Source organism: Urocampus carinirostris, chromosome 19 (genome assembly GCF_059441175.1).
Source record: "Urocampus carinirostris isolate Australia breed hairy pipefish chromosome 19, RoL_Ucar_1.0, whole genome shotgun sequence".
Taxonomy (NCBI): Eukaryota; Metazoa; Chordata; class Actinopteri; order Syngnathiformes; family Syngnathidae; genus Urocampus; species Urocampus carinirostris.
The window spans coordinates 11,031,525-11,054,506 of record NC_142367.1 but is presented as its reverse complement, the minus strand read 5'-3'; the positions used below and the strand labels follow the sequence as shown (position 1 = coordinate 11,054,506).

Sequence of the window (22,982 nt, the reverse complement as noted above, 5' to 3'; positions counted from 1 at the left end):
AGGCTGATGGTGTTATGGATTTAATGTGTTTGTTAAAGTTTAGGTCTGAGTCCATTATTACCCCGAGATTTCTAACCTGATTTTTAGCTTTTAAACTAAGTGATTCCAGATGACTGATGACACTTTCTCTGGGTTTTTGTAGGCCAAAGACAATGACTTCAGTTTTGTCTGAGTTTAGTTGGAGATAGTTGTTTTGCATCCACACAGTGATCTGTTGGAGGCAGTGACAGAGTGAGTTCACGGGCCCATGTTCTCCTGCCGTCAGCGAGATGTAAATCTGAGTGTCATCTGCATAGTTATGGTAGGACACGTTATTACTGCGTATTGACTGGCCAAGGGGCAGCATGTAAAAATTGAACAAGAGGGGTCCCAGGATGGACCCCTGGGGGACCCCACAGGTCACTGCCAATTGGTCTGACACATAGTCTTCGATCTGAACAAAATACTTCCTGTCCTCGAGGTAAGACTGGAACCATTTCAGGGCAGGACCAGAGATGCCTACCCAGTCCTCTAACCTCTGCAACAAGATCACATGATCGACTGTGTCAAATGCAGCACTCAGATCCAGCAGGACTAAGACTGAGACTTTACCTGCATCAGTGTTCAGACGGATGTCGTTTGTCACCTTGATCAGAGCAGTCTCTGTGCTGTGATGGGGCCTGAAGCCTGACTGGAAATCATCAAAGCAGTTGCTTATTAGAAGAAAATCACTGAGCTGTTGGTAAACAACTCTCTCAAGGACTTTCCCTAAAAACGGCAGGTTTGATATGGGCCGAAAGTTATTCAGTACTGTGGCATCCAGACTACTCTTTTTTTAGGAGAGGCCTAATGACAGCAGTTTTCAAGGACCTTGGAAATGTTCCAGACCGGAGTGAAATGTTCACTAAATGAGTGAGTTGTGGTAACAAACTGCTCAGCACAGATTTTAGAAATTTAGTGGGCAACTCATCGAGGCAACATGTGGCTGAACTCAGACTGTAGAGAGTCTCTTGGACTGTTTTTTCAGTGACAGGTGTGAAATGTGTCAGCTCTAGGTGTGTGGAGGGCTGCAGTGGTAACTGCGTTGTGGGATTTATTGAATGTTTAATGCCCTGAATCTTGTCGTTAAAGAATATTGCAAACTCATTGGACTTAGATGTGGAAACTAGTTCTGATGATGATGGAACAAGAGGGTTTGTTAACCTGTTAACTGTCGCAAAGAGGACACGAGAGTTGTTACTGCACTTTGCAATAATTTCTGAAAAATATCTCTTTCTTGCTCTACGTAAAATCTGGTTGAACACACACAACTGTTCTTTGTAAATATCATAATGAATCTGAAGCTTAGACTTGCGCCATCTCCGTTCGGCTCTCTGACACTCTATCTTCTGTGCCCTGACCGAGTCATCATTTCTCCATGGTGTCTTCTGCCTATTTTTAACCATTTTGACCTTAACAGGAGCAATGGTGTCCAGAACATTTGGAACACAAGAAGAGTATGAGTTCAATAGATCATCAACATTAGAACAGGAAGCGTTTTCAAATCTAATCATTTCCATAAACAGTATACCTGTGCTGTCATTAATGTGTCTGCTCCGAACAGCTGCAGGTCCAGCTGTTCGGAGCAGACACATTTGGGGGTTACTAACATTTCAAAGAAGACATAGAAATTATCAGATAAGGCAACATATGTACCCCCTTAGTCATGAGCAGGTCCAGAATATGCCCTCTGCTGTTTAGGAATAGGCATTGCCTTAGCTCTCTGGTGTGAAAATCAAGTTGTTCCCGTACAGACCTGTGAGAAATCCACTTGAGCCAAAAGTAAAAGAGATCTGTCAGGATATGGTACACCGTAGGGCAGTGGCTGGAGAACACACACCTGTGTTGAATTTTTCTCTGATACTACACTTTTTATATGTGACAAGATCAGTAGGTTGAGGGTTGTAGATAAGATCTAAGTCAAAACATTTTTTGTAGTCCGTAAATGATCCAAAATGCTTGAGATTGGCTAGCACTGGTAACATTTCTAAGATGTTAAACACCGTGACCATCATTTCTGGTATCCCAGGCCCAGCCGGTACCCGACGAAACGGTGAAGAAAATCCTCGGCAACCGGGCTACTTTCAGCCCCATCGTTACGGTGGAACCTAGACGAAGGAAGTTTCACAAGCCCATCACAATGACTATCCCGGTACCTCCGCTCTCGGGTGAAGGGCTTACCAACGGCTACAAAGGAGACTGCACCCCATGCCTTCGCCTTCTCTGCAGCATCACAGGTGAGGAGGAACTTGAGAGCTTCTTGCCTGGACAACTGGTGACCCGAGAGAATATCTTGTCTGGTAGGCGGTACGTCACCGGCGCAGTGGGAGGACATCACCGGCACGACTCCACTTACCTTTTTCAACGACTGCGTGTCCTTCACAACCAACGTTTCAGCAAGGTGAGGAACCAGGCTTTTGTGTGTCCTATATTTGGTGCTTATTGAGTGTTACTGTGCAGGTTCTGGCTGGCCGATTGCCACCAAATCCCCGAGACGGTGGGTTTGGCCTCTCAGCTGTACAGGGAGCTGATATGCGTCCCCTACATGGCCAAGTTTGTGGTCTTCGCCAAGATGAACGACCCAGTGGAGTCCAGGCTCAGGTGCTTCTGTATGACTGACGACAAGGTGGACAAAACGCTGGAGCAGCAGGAAAACTTCGAGGAGGTGGCCAGGAGCAAAGACATTGAGGTGCTCATTTAAAATCAAAAGCATGATCTGATTTTGATTTTCTGTCAATTTGATTTTGGTCCTTGTGTGTGGTCAGGTCCTAGAAGGTCGGCCCATTTATGTAGACTGCTATGGAAACCTAACTCCTCTGACCAAAAGCGGTCAGCAGTTGGTACTCAACTTCTACGCCTTCAAGGAAAACCGCTTGCCCTTCTGCGTCAAGGCAAGGCACATAGTTCAAAGCATCCCATCCACAGGAAGTAACTTTGTTGCCTCTGTTATCGACCGACCCTTTAACCTTGACCTGTGTTCTGGACAATCAATCCTCTTGCATGGTTTGCCGCTTGGTTTAACTTCACATCATGCGTGTGAACTAGTTCAGCAATAGCGTGAAATAGGGCACGCATAGTATTAAAAAGGAAAAATAACCCAATTGACTATTTATTTGGTATTTCTAATGGGCAAAAAAGACAAATCATATAATTTGTAACAAGAAACAATTCATTTGAGAAATATTTTGTTCAATCTTCCAAAATTGTGCAAGAGTGACAAAAATCAAGCCTAATCTGCTTATTCTTCATATTCTGCATATACAAAATTTGTTAAATCTTAAATGGGACATCACAACGAGCATTTGACCCATCATTGCCCTTTCCCGTGTCGACAATGATGTGCACATTCAGGGACTCCCTTGCCACTCCCCACAGTTTGGCGCTCTCTAGGGGGAAAATTGAGTGCCAAAACCCTCACATTTTGTAACCAGATAAATCTTGAGGTGTCTTAAAATTGTTGAGTCTCACACTAACCCATCCACTCTTCTATAACTGGAAATAATTTTTTCGTTTAAACAACTCAAAACGTATAAATAGATAGATGGATAGATGGATAGATGGATAGATAGATAGATAGATAGATGGATAGATGGATAGATGGATGGATGGATGGATGGATGGATGGATGGATGGATGGATGGATGGATGGATGGATACTTTATTCATCCCCGCAGGGAAATTCACATCTGGACACAACCTTGCCCAATTTTATTGTGTTGATAAGACTGGAATTCCATTGGGTAATCAAAGTTTTTTTTTAATGCTTTCTGAAAAAAACCATGAGACTTTTCCTTGGCCTTCCGTATTTAATAACATTTGGGTTCAATATTCTCCAATAATCTCAATGAAAGCGTCCTTAAAACTGACTCTAATGATTTACCATCTTACTATAGATCCGAGACCCGAGTCAGGAGCCGTGTGGGCGCCTTACTTTCCTAAAAGAGTGCAAGAGCACAAAAGGACTGCCGCAAACGGCCGTGTGCAACCTGAACATCACGCTGCCGGCCGCCAGAAAGGTAAGACACGAGTGACCATTCTGTGTCGTCACTTCCATGACCATCCTCACCGTCAGCGAGGTAGCAACTTTAGGCTAAGAGGCGAAGGAAGACTTTGTTGCAAAACTGTGTCTTTTATCTGTTTAAGGCTTTTTTCAATGTTTAGTGGTTCTCTCTATTCTACGCCGTGGTTGCTCGTCATTGGCTGTGTTTTCATTTGAATGCTTAGTTTTTTGTAAATTTGCTATCAGGCTGGCTTTTTTTGTGGCTTGACTTGATGGATGTTCTTGCTTTTCGAATCGTTGTCGCTTTGTTGATGCTTGTTTTTGCTGAGTTTGCCACTTCAGGAGCTTCTGTAAATCACTTTTTTTTTCACGCCCTGATGTTTCTATCCCTTCCTGCTTTTCCATTATGTTACTCTTCTACCCCGCCCGTTTCTGCAATGCATCTTGGGAACCAGGAAACGGAGTCAGATGAAGAGGACGAGGTAAACGACAACCCCTCCCTCCCCACCATACGCCAAACTCTGTTAGATCTTTTAGGCTTACTCTCGCCGCTACCGCAAGGGAAATGTAACACTTTCCCTTGCTCCGAGTGCTGAATTTTGCATGACATCATGTAGACAATACATTTAAGGTGACATACTTGTGTTATAGCCTAAAAATAAGTTTATTTTGTTTCATCTGAAAACATGTTCCGATCAAATTAGCTTTGAAATAAGATTGTCTTTGTTAAATCCAGCTCCCGGTTAGCTGCCCGGACGATGTTAGTTACGTTCGGTTCACCTGATAGCCAACTTGTGTTGTTTGCTATTGTTGCAGACTGAAAAGCCCGAGCGACGTCATACCTTTGCATCGCTAGCCTTACGTAAGCGCTACAGCTATCTGGCCGAGCCTGCACTGAGTGAGTTTTGTCATTTTCACTAACAAACAAACGCGAGAGCCGCTAAAGATTGATTCTCATGATTGATGTGTCTGAGGCGTTGTAGCGAATTGAGATTTATCTTCCTGACACGACATGCACTGTCCACATGCTCGTTTGCGACATCTTTGTTTGCATGGAACTGTTGTGCAGTGCTTTCCCACGTTGTAAGTTCTCTGGCTTTGGTTGTTTTCCAATTTAGCAACATCATAATCTTTCTTTGGAGCAACTGTTTCAATTTGTGGGTGTTTAGACAGCAGTGACCAAAGAAAGATTTGCTTTACTTTTAATTTGTCCCATCTGAGTTTTCCAGCGCTTAGAGGCAATGTGTTTTTTTTCTTAGACACAGCCATGCATGTTTGTAGGTCTTGACTTGGGCTGATGTTTTCTTTCGCTAGTCATCACCTATTTTTGTTACTGCGCATGACAAAATGGACCAATGGTCAGCGTTGGAGGACACATTTTGTCATTGAACAAAGGTAAAGGGTTAGTCTGACCATGTGCAAAGTTGCAACAAAACAGATAAAAGGCACTTTTTAAATGGTTGTTAATTAGACACAGAATTCATATGCTGGTGTTAGAATATCTCATGTCCTAAAAGGGAGCTGCTTTTGAAGGAATCCTGGTGCATTTGTCCTGCCATGTTTCTGTGGCCAATTCAGTGTCATTGTCTTTTTTTTTTTTTTTTTTTTGCTTCATTCTTGGCCTTACAAATCATCCATTGTGTTGTGGTTGTTGTCAGCGTATGAGTAATCTACATCTCAAGACACTTTTTAAGAACCTCATTGTCAAAAAATAATGTAAATATGTGAGCACGTCATGAAACTGCTGTTTGTTGTTCCTTTATTAAGTGAACTGCTTCACTGACCAACTCTCCCTCCTCTGATCTCTTCCTCATCATTTTTCTTTTCCCATTTTTCTGTTTCTGTTAACAACTCTTCATCCTTTTGATTTCTTTCCCCAATTACTTTCCATCATTGTTCCTTCAAATTCTACCAAAGAAACAGCAGTTGAGCGAAGCACATCAACCGCAAGAGCACTGCCTGCTGGTCACCCTCACAAACCTGTCTTTCCAACCAGACCTTACCCCCAATGGTCGACTGCTTCTCTTACCCTCCCTGGCCAAGCAAGGCTCGGCAGAGTGGACGGTTCCGTCATCGCTGCCGATTCATCGGCCAGCTCAGCAACTTCTTCTCCACTGAAATCTGCCTGGCCCCTCTCCCCATCACCTGCATGTTCTTCTCCAATAAAGGCCAACATGGCCACTCCGTTGCAAGCGTCCCCTTCCTCCTCTGCGAGGTCTTACAGGACGACACCGTCACCCATTAAAACAGTTTTCCAGCAGAGCCAGTATGTGCAAGCCTCTGCAAGTTTGGTATCCTCTGTAACTCCGTGTCAACTTTCCACGGATTCTGCTTCTTTTAAAAGTCTTTCTTCATCCTACCCAACAAGTACTTTTCCAGTTCACTCCGTACCTAATGTTTGTGTACCAGATAATTTAACAGCTACTCCTGTCTCGCCAAAGAAACCATACAGCATTCACAGTTCCAGTATGCCGTTTAGGATAGATGCAACAGCACGAAATCAGCCTTCTACCAATAGACCATCCAACCTGGCCTCTCTAAAGGCATCTTCTGATTCAACCCTGTCGGCACGAGGAGGTAAAACCTCCCTGTCATCACTGTCTTTGACAGGAAAGGCAAACATTGCATCTTTGGAACAGTCCATATTGAACGGAAATTTCTCACCCATCAAATATACATCGTCCTCATCTACGCCCTCCTCACCGTCTTCCCGGCTCTTGTCAGAAGGAAGCCTTCAAGAGAGAATCCAAGCCACCACCCAGGCAGCAACTTCTGGAATCAGTGCAGCTATAAATGAAGCTATTGACTCCTGTTCTGCATCAGGCATGCTAAAATCACTGTCATCCCCTCATAGATCTGCTGCAGCCAATTTGGCTTACGGTTCTCTGAGATCTGCTGCTGCGTCCCCAGTACCTGCCGCTACCTCAAATACTGTTACCGTACCTGTATACTCATTGGTCAGCGCCATGCCAGAGACCCCTGTTCACCCAGGGCCTGGCTCTCTCAGAATGGCACCTCGTACCTTGTCCTCTTTCTCCACGTCGTCTTGTGTTACCACCTCCAAAATTAATTCCCGGTTGAAATCGCCCCCCTACATCACGCCACCCATTGTTCATCACGCCACAGCATCCAATCAGGAGATACTAAAAGATGTAGCAGACATGAAAGAGGATCTGATGAAAATGACGGCCATTTTACAGACAGACACGCAAACAGCCGCTAAAACAGTACGAACATTGAACACAAGCACTCCTCGTGAAGCTAAGTTAGAGGATGATGAACCACACACACTTGTGGAGAAAGTAAAGGAAGATTTAGTGAAGGTGAGCGAGATATTACAGAAGGACATTGTGAACGAAAGTAAGGGAAATGTTGCTGATGATGGATGGGAGGAATTTTCCACAGAGGAAATTATAGAGGCCCAAAGAAATTTCCTCTCTGATCATAACACCTTTGAGGAAACCTCACATCTGCTCATGCACCAGTCCAACAATGACCTTGATTTGGCAAAAGTGGTAGATTATTTAACAAATGATATTGGGGCTAACTCCCTTTCCAAGATGGCTCAAATAAAAAGCAGGTATGAGGAAGTGAAAGAGGAAGGGGGAGAGAAACAAAAACGGATCCTGAAGCCTTCGATGACAATACAGGAGCACAAACTGAAAATGCCTCCGCCAGCTTCGGGCATGCTTAGGTCTCCGTCTGAGAAAGACCTAAGTAAACTCACAGAGTCTTACCAGGGGAGTGAAACCATTTTGGAGTCCCCTGAGGAACTCTCTCATGAGCAGGATAAAAGTCCACTGTCTGACAGTGGCTTTGAAACCAGGAGCGAAAAGACACCTTCTGCTCCCCAGAGTGCAGAAAGTACAGAAGCCAAACCTTTATTTACTGATGCCACCATCCCTCCTAGTGTTTCTGAGACAAGGTTAGAGGAAGTCTATATTAAGAGTCTCTCAGATGAGCCTCTTTTTGGGGAAGAGGCTGCTTCTGCTTTTCCTTCTGCTGAGCCAGGTGAAGCTCCAGGAAGCTCAGTGGCCTCCCTCCAAATCACAATTCCAGAACATGACTCAATAGGCATGCATCTTAAGGAGGAAACTCATATTACCGCCGAAACCAGCATGGTTTATCACAAGCCTCAGCTCACCGATGCAGCCGAGAGGATTGAGGAAACCATGTCAGTGCGAGATATCATGAAAGCTTTTCAGTCTGGTAGAGACCCGTCCAAAGAACTGGCAGACCTATTTGAACACAAAGTTAACCAGGGCTCAGTCAAAGGTGACGAGCTGTCGCCAAGATTTCTTGACAGGGAGGGTAAATCAAAACCCAAAGTCGAACGCATAATTGAGGTTCATATTGAAAAAGGTCACAGCACAGCAGAACCGACCGAAGTTTATTTCAGGGAAACTAAAAAACACCCAGAGCTTTATGTTTATAAAGGGGATCGTACCATTAAAGAACTACTCGATTATGACGAGAGCCAGCAGGAAGAGGAGGAACTGGTTGCTGAAGAGTACCTTACCCGTTTCCTGGAAACATCTCGCGTGAACACACCAGTTTCGCAGGAAGAAGACAGTCGGCCGAGCTCTGCTCAACTGATAGCTGATGATTCTTACAAAGCATTGAAACTGCTGAGTCAGCAGTCCATAGAATACTGTGACGATGAGCTATCAGAGATCAGAGGAGAGTCTTATAGGTTTGCTGAAAAAATGCTCCTTTCTGAGAAACTAGACACATCCTCAACACGTCAATTTGACACAGAAGATTCTGTGATAAAAACTGAGCAGCAAGAGAGCCCGAAAAGGGATTTTTTTACCTCAAAAGATGGGTCCCCAAAAGCCGAAACATCGGCTCAGTTTGATAAAGTTACAGTGCTCCACTATTCAACTGAGCAAGGTAGTCCAAAACATGCAGTCTGGATGAGATTTACTGAGGATAAGCATGACCGGAGCAGGGACAAGCTCCTCTATGAGGACAGGGTGGATCAAACTGTAAAAGAAGCAGAAGAAAAACTATGTGAGGTTTCCCAATTCTTTCGTGATAAAACAGAAAAGCTTAATGATGAGCTCCAGTCACCTGAAAGAAAGCCTGTCCGGCGTGAATTCAAACAAACGAGGTCGTGGCCGAACTCGGCATGCAGCAGCCCTCAGAAAACTAAAACGAGGGATGAGCCATTTAATCAAAACAAACCTTTCCATGATAAACAAATTGGTAGCATTTCATCTTCTGAAAAGCAAAGTTTAAGCTTGCCAGGCAGTCCTCAGAAAAACCAAGTACCTAAGAGTTGGGAATCGGAGCCCTCGTCTCCTTCCCACGTTAAAACAACATCCGGAGTCACTTCTGTTAGGATGAAGTTTGAATCTGAAGCACAGAAACAATCTCAATCAAGACCAAACAAAACACCCCCTCCAGTTCAACCAAAACCTTCTATTAAGAAATTACAAGAAAGCAGACTCCCGACCTACAAGTTTTATGCTGATAAAAAGTCACCAAAAGTTACTGAATCATCACAGGAGGTAAAAAATATTAATGAAGGACTAGATAGCACTAAAGCGCCTTTGACGTCACCCAAATCTCCCAAACTGTTTTTGAATAAGAATGTCCCAACTATATCACTACAAAGAACATTTTCAGAGAAAGATAGTGATAATAACAAACATCAAATCACTGAAACTATCTCAACAGAGCCTTTGGGGATAGGTGACGATGACCTCATGAATAAAAATTTGAGGAAAAAATCTGAATCTCCCATTCCTGTGAAAACTGCACCCCGTTACAATGACAATGACCCGCTTAAGAAACATAAGATAACAAAACCCTCACAAATTCCGATATTATCGAAAAGCAAAAGTGTTGAGGCAACCCCCGCCAAAACAAATGAAAATGTTACTTTTGAGGTTCTTGATAACGCTCCAAGAGATACAAATTCCAATACCTTAATTAGTTCCAGAGACATTCTGGAAAAAGTCACAATGCCTCCAGCTGCTGCAGCAACACAAGAACATTTCAAAGGTATTAAAACCTTACCGGTTTATGTTAGCCTTCAGGTTGGCCGTCAGGCTGAAAGGGAGGTCAAAGGAGCGCTGCATGCTGTTAAACAAAAGGTAGCTTCTGGACTCCCCCTCAGTCCAGATGATGACACCTTGGAACAGATCTCATTTATAGATAGCTCAGGGAAAAGCCCCCTTACACCAGAAACCCCCAGTTCTGAAGAGGTCAGCTATGACCTTACCGCAAAAACCCCTGAGGGTTTTATCGGGTTGGTTTCTGATAAACCCAGCCCAATCATGGAAGTATCCGAGGAACTAGAGGAAGGAGCTATCATTTCTTTGAAAAAGGCCACACCTGAAACAAAAACTAGCACGAATTTTGCCGAAGCAGACCTTGCTAATGCTAACATGCAGGAAACGGCGACCGATAATAATCAGATATTGGAGAATAGTTCTGTCGTACAGGAAAGCGCTGTCAATGGGTATGATGAAAAAGGGAGACAGGAGGCCCCCAAAGACAAAGGTGTTGCGTACATTGAATTTCCTCCTCCACCCCCTTTGGACCTTTCTGAAACTTCTGATGCTGACAAGAAAAGTTCTTGCGCTTCATCTGAAACAGAGACAGAAATGATGGAGGTGAATTTACAAGAAGAACACGAAAAGCTGCTGGTTGAACCAATCATACGAATCCAGCCCCCGACGCCAGTAGCACCTGAGGTGGACGATCCCCAAACTAACGATGAGGACGATAATGATGAAGAGTCCATTTTTCAACCCATCCCTTCGAAAAAATTTACTTTCAAGCCTCCTCTAGAAGAAGATATTCAAAAGAGAAAGGAAAAGGAAAATCAGGCCAAAGGAAAAAAACATGAAAAAAATGGAAACGACAAAGAACCTCTTAATGGAAGCAATGGTTCTAATGGTTCCAATGGCAAAGGAGAGGACTATGACATTGAGCAAAATGGAAATGACCAGTCCATAACTGACTGTTCGTTAGCGACTACAGCTGAATTTTCTCACGATACAGATGCAACAGAAATAGACTCATTAGATGGTTACGATCTCCAAGATGAGGAGGACGGTATTTACGAACAAGCCGACTTGAAGTCTTGTGGCCCCCTGGACAGCAGGCGAGATGTTTGGTCGTCTGACAATTTTAGGACCTTAGAGCGCTCCTTCCCTCAGACAAAACTTGAAGTTATTGAAGAGGAGAAAATCCTAGAGGAATGTCTAAAGGGCCAGAAGAACATACCATCTGATGGCGTTCAAATGAATGGACAGAAACACCTATCTAAAGAAGGATTTTCCGATACCTACTTTAGCTACAAACTAGAAGAGGAGTTTAACTCTCCTTTTAAGACTGTTGCAACTAAAGGGCTGGACTTTGACCCGTGGCCCAGCAAAAGTTCAGAAGAAGACATTGTCCACATGGGAGAAACTCAGGCCAGTAACGGTGAGCCAAAGCCTTTCGGACTGGCCGTGGACGATCAATCTCAAGCCACCACGCCGGACAGCACCCCTGCTCGCACACCAACGGATGATAGCACGCCGACGAGTGAGCCCAACCCCTTCCAGTTCCACGAGGGAAAGATGTTTGAGATGACGCGCAGTGGTGCAATTGACATGAGCAAGAGGGACATGGTGGAGGAGAGGCTCCAGTTTTTTCAAATTGGTGAGCATCCCGTCTGCAGGTATAGGGTAAGGGACACCAGGGTAGACAATATTGATAGAGACCCCGTCGATGTCCGTCAGGTGACTACTGTCCAGATAGAAATATCAAACACTGCTGGCAGAGACACATCAGCCAACGCCAAATTTACTACATTCAAAAGAGGCACATTAGATGATTCTAATCAAATACCTCCAGATTTAAATTTGGATATTGTAAACTGTGCAGATAGCCCAAAATATCTCACAGATTATTTTTTGAATTCCATGAGTCCTCTGGACACACTTTTAGAGAGTTTTGAGGATTTGGTTTGCACGTTCTCCCAAAACCCAAACAATCCCTGTTCACCTTCTCAAGAAGAAGTGATTCAACAACAAACTTAAACAATGGTAGCAAAATCACTGACCCTCACTTCTAAGTGTTATTGGGCTATTCGGACTGAAAGATGTTTTACCTCAAGTAGCATAAGAAACACATCACCCAAAAAGAGTAAAGCTTAGTTTTGAACTCCTTGGGTATTTTTCTCATTAATGTAGATTTTTTTTTTTAATTTAAGCCAATGGAATTTCGAATACCCGAGTGAGAAGGAATCTTCTACAGTTATTACATACTGATGGAAGGGGCTTTGGGAAAACTGGTTTAATTGATCCAGGATAAGCTTTGTTTTTGAGTCGGTTTTTATAAGCTTAGGACAAAAAACTCGGCATGCATTTTGCCATCTGGACCAAACCATTCCAGCTGAAACTCACCCAAAGTAGAGATGACAGAACCTTTTGGACCCGAGAGAGCTGCAGGGGCTGCGACCTTTACAGAACCGCCTAGACGGGTCTCTAGACGTTCCTGCCCTGCACGGCACCACTAGCTCCATCAGCACCGGCACCACATCCACAACCGTAGGCTGACACTCGGAGGGGCTGATCAGGAGGAGGAAGGGAGTGAGGTCGATCGGCCAATCTTGATTCCCGTCACCGCAAACACGACTAGTTTGTAAACTCTTTGTAAACACCTTCTCTAATGCATGTGGTTGTCGTGGGTCCTCTGTGGTGTCAAGTGTAGCTGTCACTTGTTGTGTAAGTCTTGTGTTGTGTGACTGAGTCCTGTCTGGGGTTATTTGGTGATCATTTTAATATTTGGAATTGTTGTTACGGTCAATGGTTACAATTAAGTATAGATTTTTTACAAAGCGATTAGATGTGGCAATCCAGGATAACATGTAATCAAATATTTTAAACAAATAGGTCAAAGAGGTGGTTGCTGGGGTGACAAGAGTCCTTGATAATGCCGGCGACCCTGCTGCAGTAGCGCTAGCTGGCAATATCCTCTGGACTGGGCAGAGAGCAGACGATGATTTTCTTGGCTCTGTTGATGAGCCTCTCTAAAGTGCTCCTGTCTGCTTTATTTAAAAGCTTTACACTGAGTGATGAGCTGTAAAAACAGTGCTATGCGTCATTCTTCAGAAGTTATGGGTGTCACGTGAAAAGCCTCTTTGTTTTCAGCATTGTCAATCCCTTACAAATCACAGAAAGTTAGGCTGAACTGAGAGTGGCTGACCGCTGGTTATCCAGACTGCCACACACTATAAGCATAAGCTAGGGCAACAAGCAGCTCAGTTACTATCTCCAGCCTAAAGGAACTTTCTTCCAACCAAATCATCAGTGTAAGCATCAAGTCTGTTGTTTGCAGATTTTGTGATTTCTTTTTTTGTCCCAAAAAGAAAAAGTGATTATTTTTAGACATGTGTTGGTTCTCAACAGCTTGCTAACAAGCTTGTTTACCTGCCAGTTAGGTTGGCACACCTTCGGCTAAGCCAATCTTACTACTTTGAGGATCTGCAGTTTCCCTAGCACATTATGTCAGAGGTTATTCTCACCTAGATCAGAACCAGTCTGGATCAGGCTGTTAATTAAATGATCCGACGGTTATTTGTATTTGCTAATCGAGAATTCACTGCTTTTATCTGATGCACCTGAGTCGTGATTCACTTAAACTCAAGAAGCATCTCTAACGATTGGTATAATATGAAGAGTTACCGATAAGCCTGTCTATTCATACAACCGTATTTCTCAATTTGTACGGAAGATCTTTGTTTCTGACTTTTTCGTGTCCACTGAGAAAATGGCATGACGAAAGACCATTTCGATGTCAAGAGTTGTTTTCTTCAGCCGGGAGAGAGTGTGGCCTGATGGTTTGTGACATGGAACTTAACTACTAACAATCTTGCCCAACATAACTTGATTTTCTGGCTTAGCAAAATTGTTCTATGCATGCTTGTTTCGATCTAACTGATCAATTGAGGCTAGTTTGGCCAGAAAGTCAAAACACTGAAGATAATTTTGTCTTGTTTTCCCACCAACACTGACTCACACCACCTTATATCTCACATATGGGATGCAGTGTATATGTCAAATAGAAACCGTACATTTTCATTTATCGGCCGCTCTTGTGTGTCGTCTAATTATCAGATACTTCATCATATTTGCCTAAGAAAATGCAGTTTCTAATCATTTCATTGTGCCATTCCCGTTTTTAGGCCCTCAAAGTCCCTGCGAGAGGACAGACCTCCGCATGGCCATAGTCGCCGACCACTTGGGACTCAGCTGGACTGGTGAGTCCAAATACTCAACTGGCTTTTTGGTGGTGCATGCTGCCATCTAGAGGGAGCTTTGTGCGGTTGCCACATTTTTTGCAGTGGCGTGGTCACAGCTACAAAATGATACGGGTGAATCATTGCCAGGCTTTTTGCACCGTGGGCCATGCTTAAACGAGTAGATAAGGCAGCACATGTGAAACTACGGAATCAAGGATTTGTTTGATAAATAAAAAATATTGTACAGTTTATTTTATTTGAGAACAGCACAAAAATACAAACAGCATCAACCACTAATTAATAAAAGGGAACAAAAAAATATTTGCACAAAAACAAAGAAAAAACTCAACTGATCCATACAATCTTATTTTATCTGAACATCTGCCCAAATGGAGTAGGCTGAAGCTGAAGCTTTTATATAAAGTGTAAATTTGATGATAAAATAAGCCATTTTTCTTTTCAGGTTAATATTGTAATTTATATTATTCAAATAAATCCAATAAATCTTAACTTAGATATTTATATTCTTAAAAATAGACTTGAATTAATGTGTGTGTGTGTGTGTGTGTGTGTGTGTGTGTGTGTGTGTGTGTGTGTGTGTGTGTGTGTGTGTGTGTGTGTGTGTGTGTACATACATGTATATACATATATATATATATATATATATATATATATATATATATATGATATATATATAAATACATATGATATATATATAAATACATATGATATATATATATATATATATAAATATATATATGATATATATAAATATATATATGATATATATATATAAATACATATGATATATATATATATATGATATATATATATATATATATATATATATATATATATATATATATATAGGGCAGCACGGCGGCGCAGTGGTTAGCGCATGTGCGGCACAGTTCATGTCTTGGGAACCTCCTGCGTGGGTTCAAATCCAGCTCCAGACTTCCTGTGCAGAGTTTGTATGTTCTCCCCGTGCTTGCGTGGGTTTCCTCCGGGCACTCCGGTTTCCTCCCACTTTCCAAAAACATGCATTTCAGGTGAATTGGCCGGTCCAAATTGTCCCTAGGTGTGAATGAGCAAGTGAGTTGTCTGTCCATGTGTGCCCTGCGATTGGCTGGCAACCAGTTCAGGGTGTCCCCTGCCCACTGCCCGATGATTGCTGGGATGGGCTCCAGCACCCCTGCGACCCTACTGAAGATAAGCGGTGTAGCTAATGAGATGATATATACTGGACTGTCTCAGAAAATTAGAATATTGTGATAAAGTTCTTTATTTTCTGTAATGCAATTAAAAAAACAAAAATGTCATACATTCTGGATTCATTACACATCAACTGAACTATTTCAAGCCTTTTATTATTTTAATATTGCTGAATTTGGCTTACAGCTTAAGAAAATTCAAAAATCCTATCTCAAAATATTAGAATATCATGAAAAAGTATACAAGTAGGCTATTCAACTAATCACCTGAATCATCTAATTAACTCGAAACACCTTGCGAGGGTTTCCTGAGCCTTAAAAACGCTTGGTTCAGTAAACTAAATCACTGCTGATCTGACTGCTGTCCAGAGGACCATCATTGATACCCTCCATCAGGAGGGTAAGACACAAAAAGAAATTTCTCAAAGAGCAGGCTGTTCACAGAGTGCAGTTTCAAAGCATATCCACAAAAAGTCTGTTGGAAGGGAAAAATGTGGCCGGAAACGCTGCACAACCAAGAGAGATGACCGCAGCCTTAACAAAATTGTGAAGAAGAGCCGCTTCCAGAATTTGAGGGAGCTTCAAAGACAGTGGGCTGAAGCTGGAGTCCAGGTATCAAAAGCCACAGTTCACAGACGTGTCCGGGAAATGGGCTACAATAGCCGTATTCCCATGGTCAAGCCACTTCTGAACTCAAGACAACGGAAGAAGCGTATGACTTGGGCTATGGAGAAGAAGCACTGGACAGTTGCAGAGTGGTCCAAAGTCCTCTTTTCAGATGAAAGCAAGTTTTGCATTTCATTTGGAAGTCAAGGCGCCAGAGTCTGGAGAAAGGCTGGAGAAGAGCAAAATCCAAGTTGCTTGAAATCCAGTGTGAAGTTCCCACAGTCAGCAATGGTTTGGGGAGCCATGTCAGCTGCTGGTGTTGGTCCACTGTGTTTCATCAAGTCCAGAGTAAATGCAACTGTGTACCAAGAGATTTTAGAGCACTACATGCTTCCATCTGCTGAAAAGCTCTATGGAGATGAGTATTTCATTTTCCAGCATGATCTGGCACCTGCCCACAGTGCCAAAACCACCAGTAACTGGTGCACTGACCATGGCATCACTGTCCTTGATTGGCCTGCTAATTCCCCTGACCTGAACCCCATCGAGAATTTGTGGGGTATGGTTAAGAAGAAGATGAAAGACACCAGACCTACAAATGCAAATGAGCTGAAGGCCGCTATCGAAGCATCCTGGGCATCAATAACACCTCAGCAATGGCACAGGCTGATTGCCTCCATGCCACGCCGGATTGATGCAGTAATCCGTGCAAAAGGATTCCCAACCAAGTACTGAGTGCATCAATGGACATTTTCAAATGTTTGATTTAGTTTTGCTGTTATAAAATTATTTTTTTACTTGGTCTGAGGAAGTATTCCAATATTTTGAGATAGGATTTTGGAGTTTTTTTCAGCTGTAAGCCAAAATCAGCAATATTCAAATAATAAAAGGCTTGAAATAGTTCAGTTGATGTGTAATGAATCCAGAATGTATGACATTTTTGTTTTTTTAATTGCATTACAGAAAATAAAGAACTTTATCACAATATTCTAATTTTCTGAGACAGTCCAGTATATATATATATATATATATATATATATATATATATATAATATGTGTGTGTGTGTGTTTGTGTACTGTATGTATATTGTATTTTATATTTGTATTAAATACAATAAATATGTGCATCTGTAGTTTGATTCACATTCTATTTTGCCACCTAAAATATCAATTTGAAATAAACACATCAACCATTTAATAATTTGTTCAAAATGTACGTCCATTTAATTGTTGATACTTAAAAGCAAACTATTTTAATTGACCCCCCCCAAAAAAGTAAAGCACAAAAAAGGTCACAGGAAAAGAAGCGAGGACTGTTGCATGTCTCACACAGGGTGTGGCCTCTGCAGCCTAGCAGAAGCCAGACCACCTGCACTGCAGCATCGGCCCACGCCCACTATCCCCCCCCACCCCATGCGAGCACGCATGCACAGTGGCATTCGCTCGAGACACGCCCGTCTGGTCAATGGGCCGGCCAGAGCCGCTGATCCATTTTTAATGTTCCAGTGCTGCAGTCAACAAGTGAACACAATGTTCTCTACCCCTCTCAATTTACTGTATTTGTTTAAGAGCTCATAGAGTCTTTTTACCTATGAGGACTGGGAAACATGCAACTAAGTGGTGTGCATTTTCCTGCGTGTGGTTTTGCAGAGCTGGCCCGGGAGCTGGAGTTTTCCGTGGAGGAGATCAACTCCATCCGAGTGGAGAATTCAAACTCCCTAACGGCACAAAGCTTCATGATGCTAAAGAAATGGGTGCACAGGGATGGTAAAAACGCCACAAGTAAGACTGTCAATCATTCTATGCAGCTCCTCCGCCCCCGAAAAGATAATAAAAATTAAAGGAAATAAAAAACGTTCTCTCTCTTCTCTCCAGCGGACACTTTAACGGCGGTGCTGACTAAGATCAATCGTTTGGATATTGTGACTTTGCTGGAAGGGCCCATATTTGACTACGGTAACATTTCAGGCACTCGCTGCTTTGCCGATGATAACGCAGTATTCCCGGATCAGTCCGATGGTAAATCGTAGTACACCCCTAGACCCTACACTCTTTATAGTCTCTTACAACCTGATTTACTAATACCCCAAAACAACGGGCGCTAAATTGTCTTTTAGATCGGCGCCAAGTGATGGATTTGGAAGTGGGGTCCATATCATTTAAATAGTCTCTAAACCATCAAGGAACACTTAAAATATACTGCATGACACGTTGTTTTGATTTGATCTATGTCTAGGGCTTGAAATTGTTGGATAAATACTACAGTACTCCCTCAATTTTCATGGTTAATCCATTCTATATTAAGTACATTTCTTCAAAGTAAGGACCATATGTATAGAAAAGTATTTATGTTGCTTCTAAAAATAGGTTGCGGAAATCTGAGGGGCCAAAATGTATATCCCTCAGATTCCAAAGGGGGCACTATGTCGCTGTATTTTTATGAGTACAGGTAATAGACGATTAAACTCAAAAGAAAAAAAATAGTATCTGAATGAAGCTAAAATTAATTAATCCGCGGTTTGTTAATTTGACGCCAGAGTTACTGATTGATTCAACAGACATATTTATTCACATTAGATTGAATAAACATCATTTTTTTTGTATCACATCAATCAACAAACATGCTGTTCTCCCCATCTGGGATATTTTTGATGCTGCAAAGGACTCTGGGATATGTAATATAGAGACAAACGATCGATGCAAACTCAGACCGTTGCTAAAATAGCCTTGTGTGTATTAGTTGATCTCTCCGGGATGCTATAGTCCATATATATATCGATATAGATGGACATGTAGATTTATAGATGGATATGTAGATTTATAGATGCCATTCATATATATTGTAAGTGCATGCTTATGAGCAACAGTTGAGCCTATTTAGATTGTTCCAATAAGAGCCCACGAAACAGAAGGCAGTTCTCTAATTGGCTTGAGTGAAATGGCGCTTAAACATGACGCCATAATTCAGCAAAGCAAGTATTTATTTGTGCAATCTAAAAAACTTGATGCACTGTGGACGCAAAATTCAAACTGCGAAATGTCGAGGGAATACTGTACTGTGTTTTTTTTTTATTCCCCTTGTTTATTCCTTTAAGAGTCACAATTGACAAAGTAAAAGACAAACGATCATAACTCTTTTTACGTTTGATTCGTATTATTTTTACAACTAATTATTCCGCAATCCTGATGGCACCCGGTTTTTAGTTCATCTGTAGGTCGTCGTGCGCCCGTTTTACCCTTTAGTAAATCAGGCCCCTTAGTGTTTCGCCTCTCTCTCCTCCACTCCTGCTCGCCCGCTCTCTCTCAGCCAGACACGCCTGCCCCTAACTCTCTAGCGCAGCCAATCACGCTGCTGAGTTCACGTCCCAGCTGCTGCTTCAGTCATACAAACGGCAAGGCTTTAAGATTTTTTAAAAATATCTGCGATTTAATGTGAAAAGCAATGGAAGATTTCTTTATATTCTTGTATGATTATTTATAAAAAGATATATACCGTATTTTTCGCACTTGTGCGCACCCCCTAAAATAGGGTTTTGTCATACAATTTTTCGTATAAGACGCATAGAATTTACACTACAATAAGTGTTTATTTGATTAAAATAATTAAACATTGTTTGCAACGGGAACAAACCAGGATCGGTTGTGAGGACACCTATATTTTACCACTAGACCACCAGTATATAAATAGTATAGATGACACGTGAAAAGGCATTAAGGCTTATCTCATTATCACACGATTTTTACTATTGCTCTCAGAAACACTGATTTGCATAGTGCATTCTGTTAATACAGTCCCTCCACTTCTTCACTTGTGTGCCAATAACCTCTTGGTTTAATATGTATACATACATAAAAGAGATTTTTATGATGTATTGTTTAAAGACTTTCTGTTTTCTGTTTCTGACTTTCACAACGTTATTGACGCAAAAGTGAGGAAATTGGGGAAAACGTTAAACCATTCAGAATGCATTATGCAAATCAGTTTTTTCTGAAACATTGAGTAAAAATAAAAAGATTATGAGATAAGCTCTAATACCTTTTCATATGTCATCTGTACCACTAATGGTCTAGTGGAACATTTTTGGTGCCCTCACCGCCTTGATTCAGGTTTCAATCTCGTTTTATACTAAGTATTGTCATTTGGGCCAGTAATGGTTATCAATTGATCAATCGTTGCTCAAATACGGAAACGTACTGTAAAACCTTCTGTTGTAACGCACACTTACAAATACTGTAATACATTTACACATTCTATGCATTTTCAATCTTATCCACAGTATTCTGCGGTATATAAGGCACACCGGGTTATAACGCGCATGTTCAAATTTCTGGCCAATTTGGGATTCTTAGGTGGCCTTTAAAGTCCAGAAGATGTGGTTTAACATATAAATATATGTATATATACACATATATTTATCATTTATTTTTGTATAAGTAATGCATTATATATGTATATAAATAAAACAGTAATTAAATAATTTATTATTTCTTATTTCATTTTGAAAATTTCAATTTTCAGTTTTTAGTAAATCTATCGCATGTATACATATTTTCTTTGATTGGTGAGCATTGTAAAGGCTTGTACAACGCACATTTTTATTTTTGTTTGTTAATACAGTAAACTTCTGCCGATTTGAGATCATGAATATACTTTTCTATAGCTCTTTTATTTTTCTACAAAATTAAACCTTGTTCGGCATGGGTCCTACTGTATTTTTGTCATTTAAAGGGACAGTGTGTAATATTTAGTGCCCCCCTGGTGGTACAAAAAAGCCTTGATCTGAAAACTATGCAAAAATACATGGACTATCAAACTAATGGTAATTTCAATTAAAAACAAATCATAGGTCAAGAATGTTGTACTTCTTTTACACAGTAAAATCCCTACCTAGAAGTCGCTGCCATGTTTGTCTGGCATCTTGCTGCTGCGCTCTGCTCTTGGCACTGGGTTTTTTTTTCGCATTAGACAATACAGTGCCATCTAGTGGTCAAATATTACACACTGGGGCTTTTAAAAAAATCACACACTTCAGGCACTTTCCCCTCTCTTCCCTCTGACCATACTAACTCTGTCGCCCTTTTCCCACGAGCGTGGCAAAAGGCGTGGCCGTTTTTTGCTCAGCTGCTTTAGAGTGTGCGAAGACGTCAGCTCCTCGCTTCCTCCCAGCCGAGGCCGGCTCCCTCCTCCTCCTCCTCCTCTCCTCTTCCGACTAACTCCTGCCAAGAAGCCCTGAGTTGGCGCTTTTTGCCATCCCCCCGTCGGCCCCCTCCATTACCGTTAGCTGTGCTAAAAAAATCCCATGCAACTGAAGTGCACTCACAGCTTTGTATTGTTATTGTATTATTAACGTTTTGTAATTTGCGTTGAGTCAATTGTTAAACTTGATCAATTTAGTGAAAAAAAATACAGAAATGCCCTGCCAAATGTTTCCATATTTATTTTAAATCAATATCATAGAAAATTATGCTAATGCAGGGTTACAGCTGATCCTTGCAAAGTCTTTAAAGGCATTTAGTTCATCCTGCTTAAAATAAGACCCTAATTATCATTAAAATGTCCTAAATCCAATTTCTGAAAGTCTTAAAAATGTGAACACATAATAAGATTTATATTTGAACTAAAAAGATTTTGTTACATTTATCAATTGTTTTTTTTTTTTTAATAATGCACCGATTTACCTACAGTATGTGGCAACATCGCGTGACCACAATAATGGAACTATCAAAACGGTAATGTAGTTTCAGTCGGGCCTTTAAGATCAGACGCATTTCTTAGGCCTACCCACAATACACATAGCAAGTTCGGACAGAAACGCTTACTTTGGACCATGGGAAAGTCAATTTAATGAAAAGTGGCCGTCCGACGAAAGTTCTTTGCCATGGCTAAAACTGTGTCAGGTAATGTGTACGGGGCACAATGTATTGTGTGTTTCTTTTTTTTTTTCGTTTTTGTTCAATTGAGGGTTTTTTTTTTGTCAACTTGGTCTTAAATTTGATTTCAAAATACATTGAAAAGTCTTGAATTTAACCTGTTTTAAGCTGCAGGAACCCTATAATGAGATGATTGTTGTTTCCGTTTAATCTACGAACTGGTAAAATATTCAGGTTCAGATTTGGGTAATATATTCTAATTAAAAAATGAACAATTATTGTAGGAGCACTTTTGTTAGTATATGTTTTGATTGTTTTGTATGGACTGTATTTTAAGAATTAATTATTCTTTAAATTTCAAGGATATAATTTTAAGTTTATTTTTCGTTTAGCATTATCTGTGGTCTGTGCAGCCCTTTAGTCAGTGCTATTCAAACAATCATGACTTCACTTGATTATCTTTTTTTATTTCAGGAAAATTGATAGTTTTCTATTGAACTCAGATTGCTGTATTTAGAATCTGTTGTGCTTAAAAAATTAAACGTAATTTTGAATTTATTTATTTTTTTTAGAATTTTTCAAATTATATTATATTAATAATATATTTACTTTTTATTACACTTATATTATTTCCTTTTTTCAGTTTTAATTAGAAAATAAACAAATGTGTCTATTTTACACAGATTGATACAATCCAGAATTAATCACCCTTAAAAATACAATTAAATTGGATTGTTTAAAGTAATGACTTTATAATAATAATGTATGTACTTTATATTGCACTTATAATATTCTTTTATTTTAAAATGAATCAAGTTGTCTATTGAAATCAGATAGCTACAATACAGAATTTAGTGTGCTTACAAACTACCGGTAATATTTAATTTGATGTTCTCTGATTGTTTTTATATTTACTTTATAGTACACTTTTATTATGTATTATTAATTTGTATTTCAATTAATAGTAATTCCTTGTTTTTCGCAAGGAATTCAAAAACGTCCCTTATAGTCAGAACCCGCAAAGTAGAAA

The 22,982-nt window shown here is 41.0% G+C and overlaps 1 protein-coding gene across 12 annotated transcripts in view; it reads left to right on the top strand.

Moving 5' to 3' along the window:
- Positions 1-22,982, top strand: part of LOC148347284 (ankyrin-3-like) — a 77,646-nt gene that overhangs the window by 45,053 nt on the left and 9,611 nt on the right. For 5 of the 12 annotated variants that reach the window (XM_088323925.1, XM_088323924.1, XM_088323923.1 and 2 more), the window contains 9 exons: positions 2,048-2,255; positions 2,323-2,419; positions 2,479-2,707; positions 2,784-2,909; positions 3,912-4,034; positions 4,835-4,916; positions 14,205-14,279; positions 17,732-17,863; positions 17,957-18,100. In XM_088323925.1, the coding sequence (XP_088180051.1) occupies positions 2,048-2,255; positions 2,323-2,419; positions 2,479-2,707; positions 2,784-2,909; positions 3,912-4,034; positions 4,835-4,916; positions 14,205-14,279; positions 17,732-17,863; positions 17,957-18,100 (1,216 nt within the window). Of the gene's footprint in view, positions 1-2,047; positions 2,256-2,322; positions 2,420-2,478; positions 2,708-2,783; positions 2,910-3,911; positions 4,035-4,473; positions 4,501-4,834; positions 4,917-5,935; positions 11,678-14,204; positions 14,280-17,731; positions 17,864-17,956; positions 18,101-22,982 lie in introns of all 12 variants that reach the window. The other 7 variants (XM_088323917.1, XM_088323918.1, XM_088323916.1 and 4 more) reach the window with 4 other exon arrangements.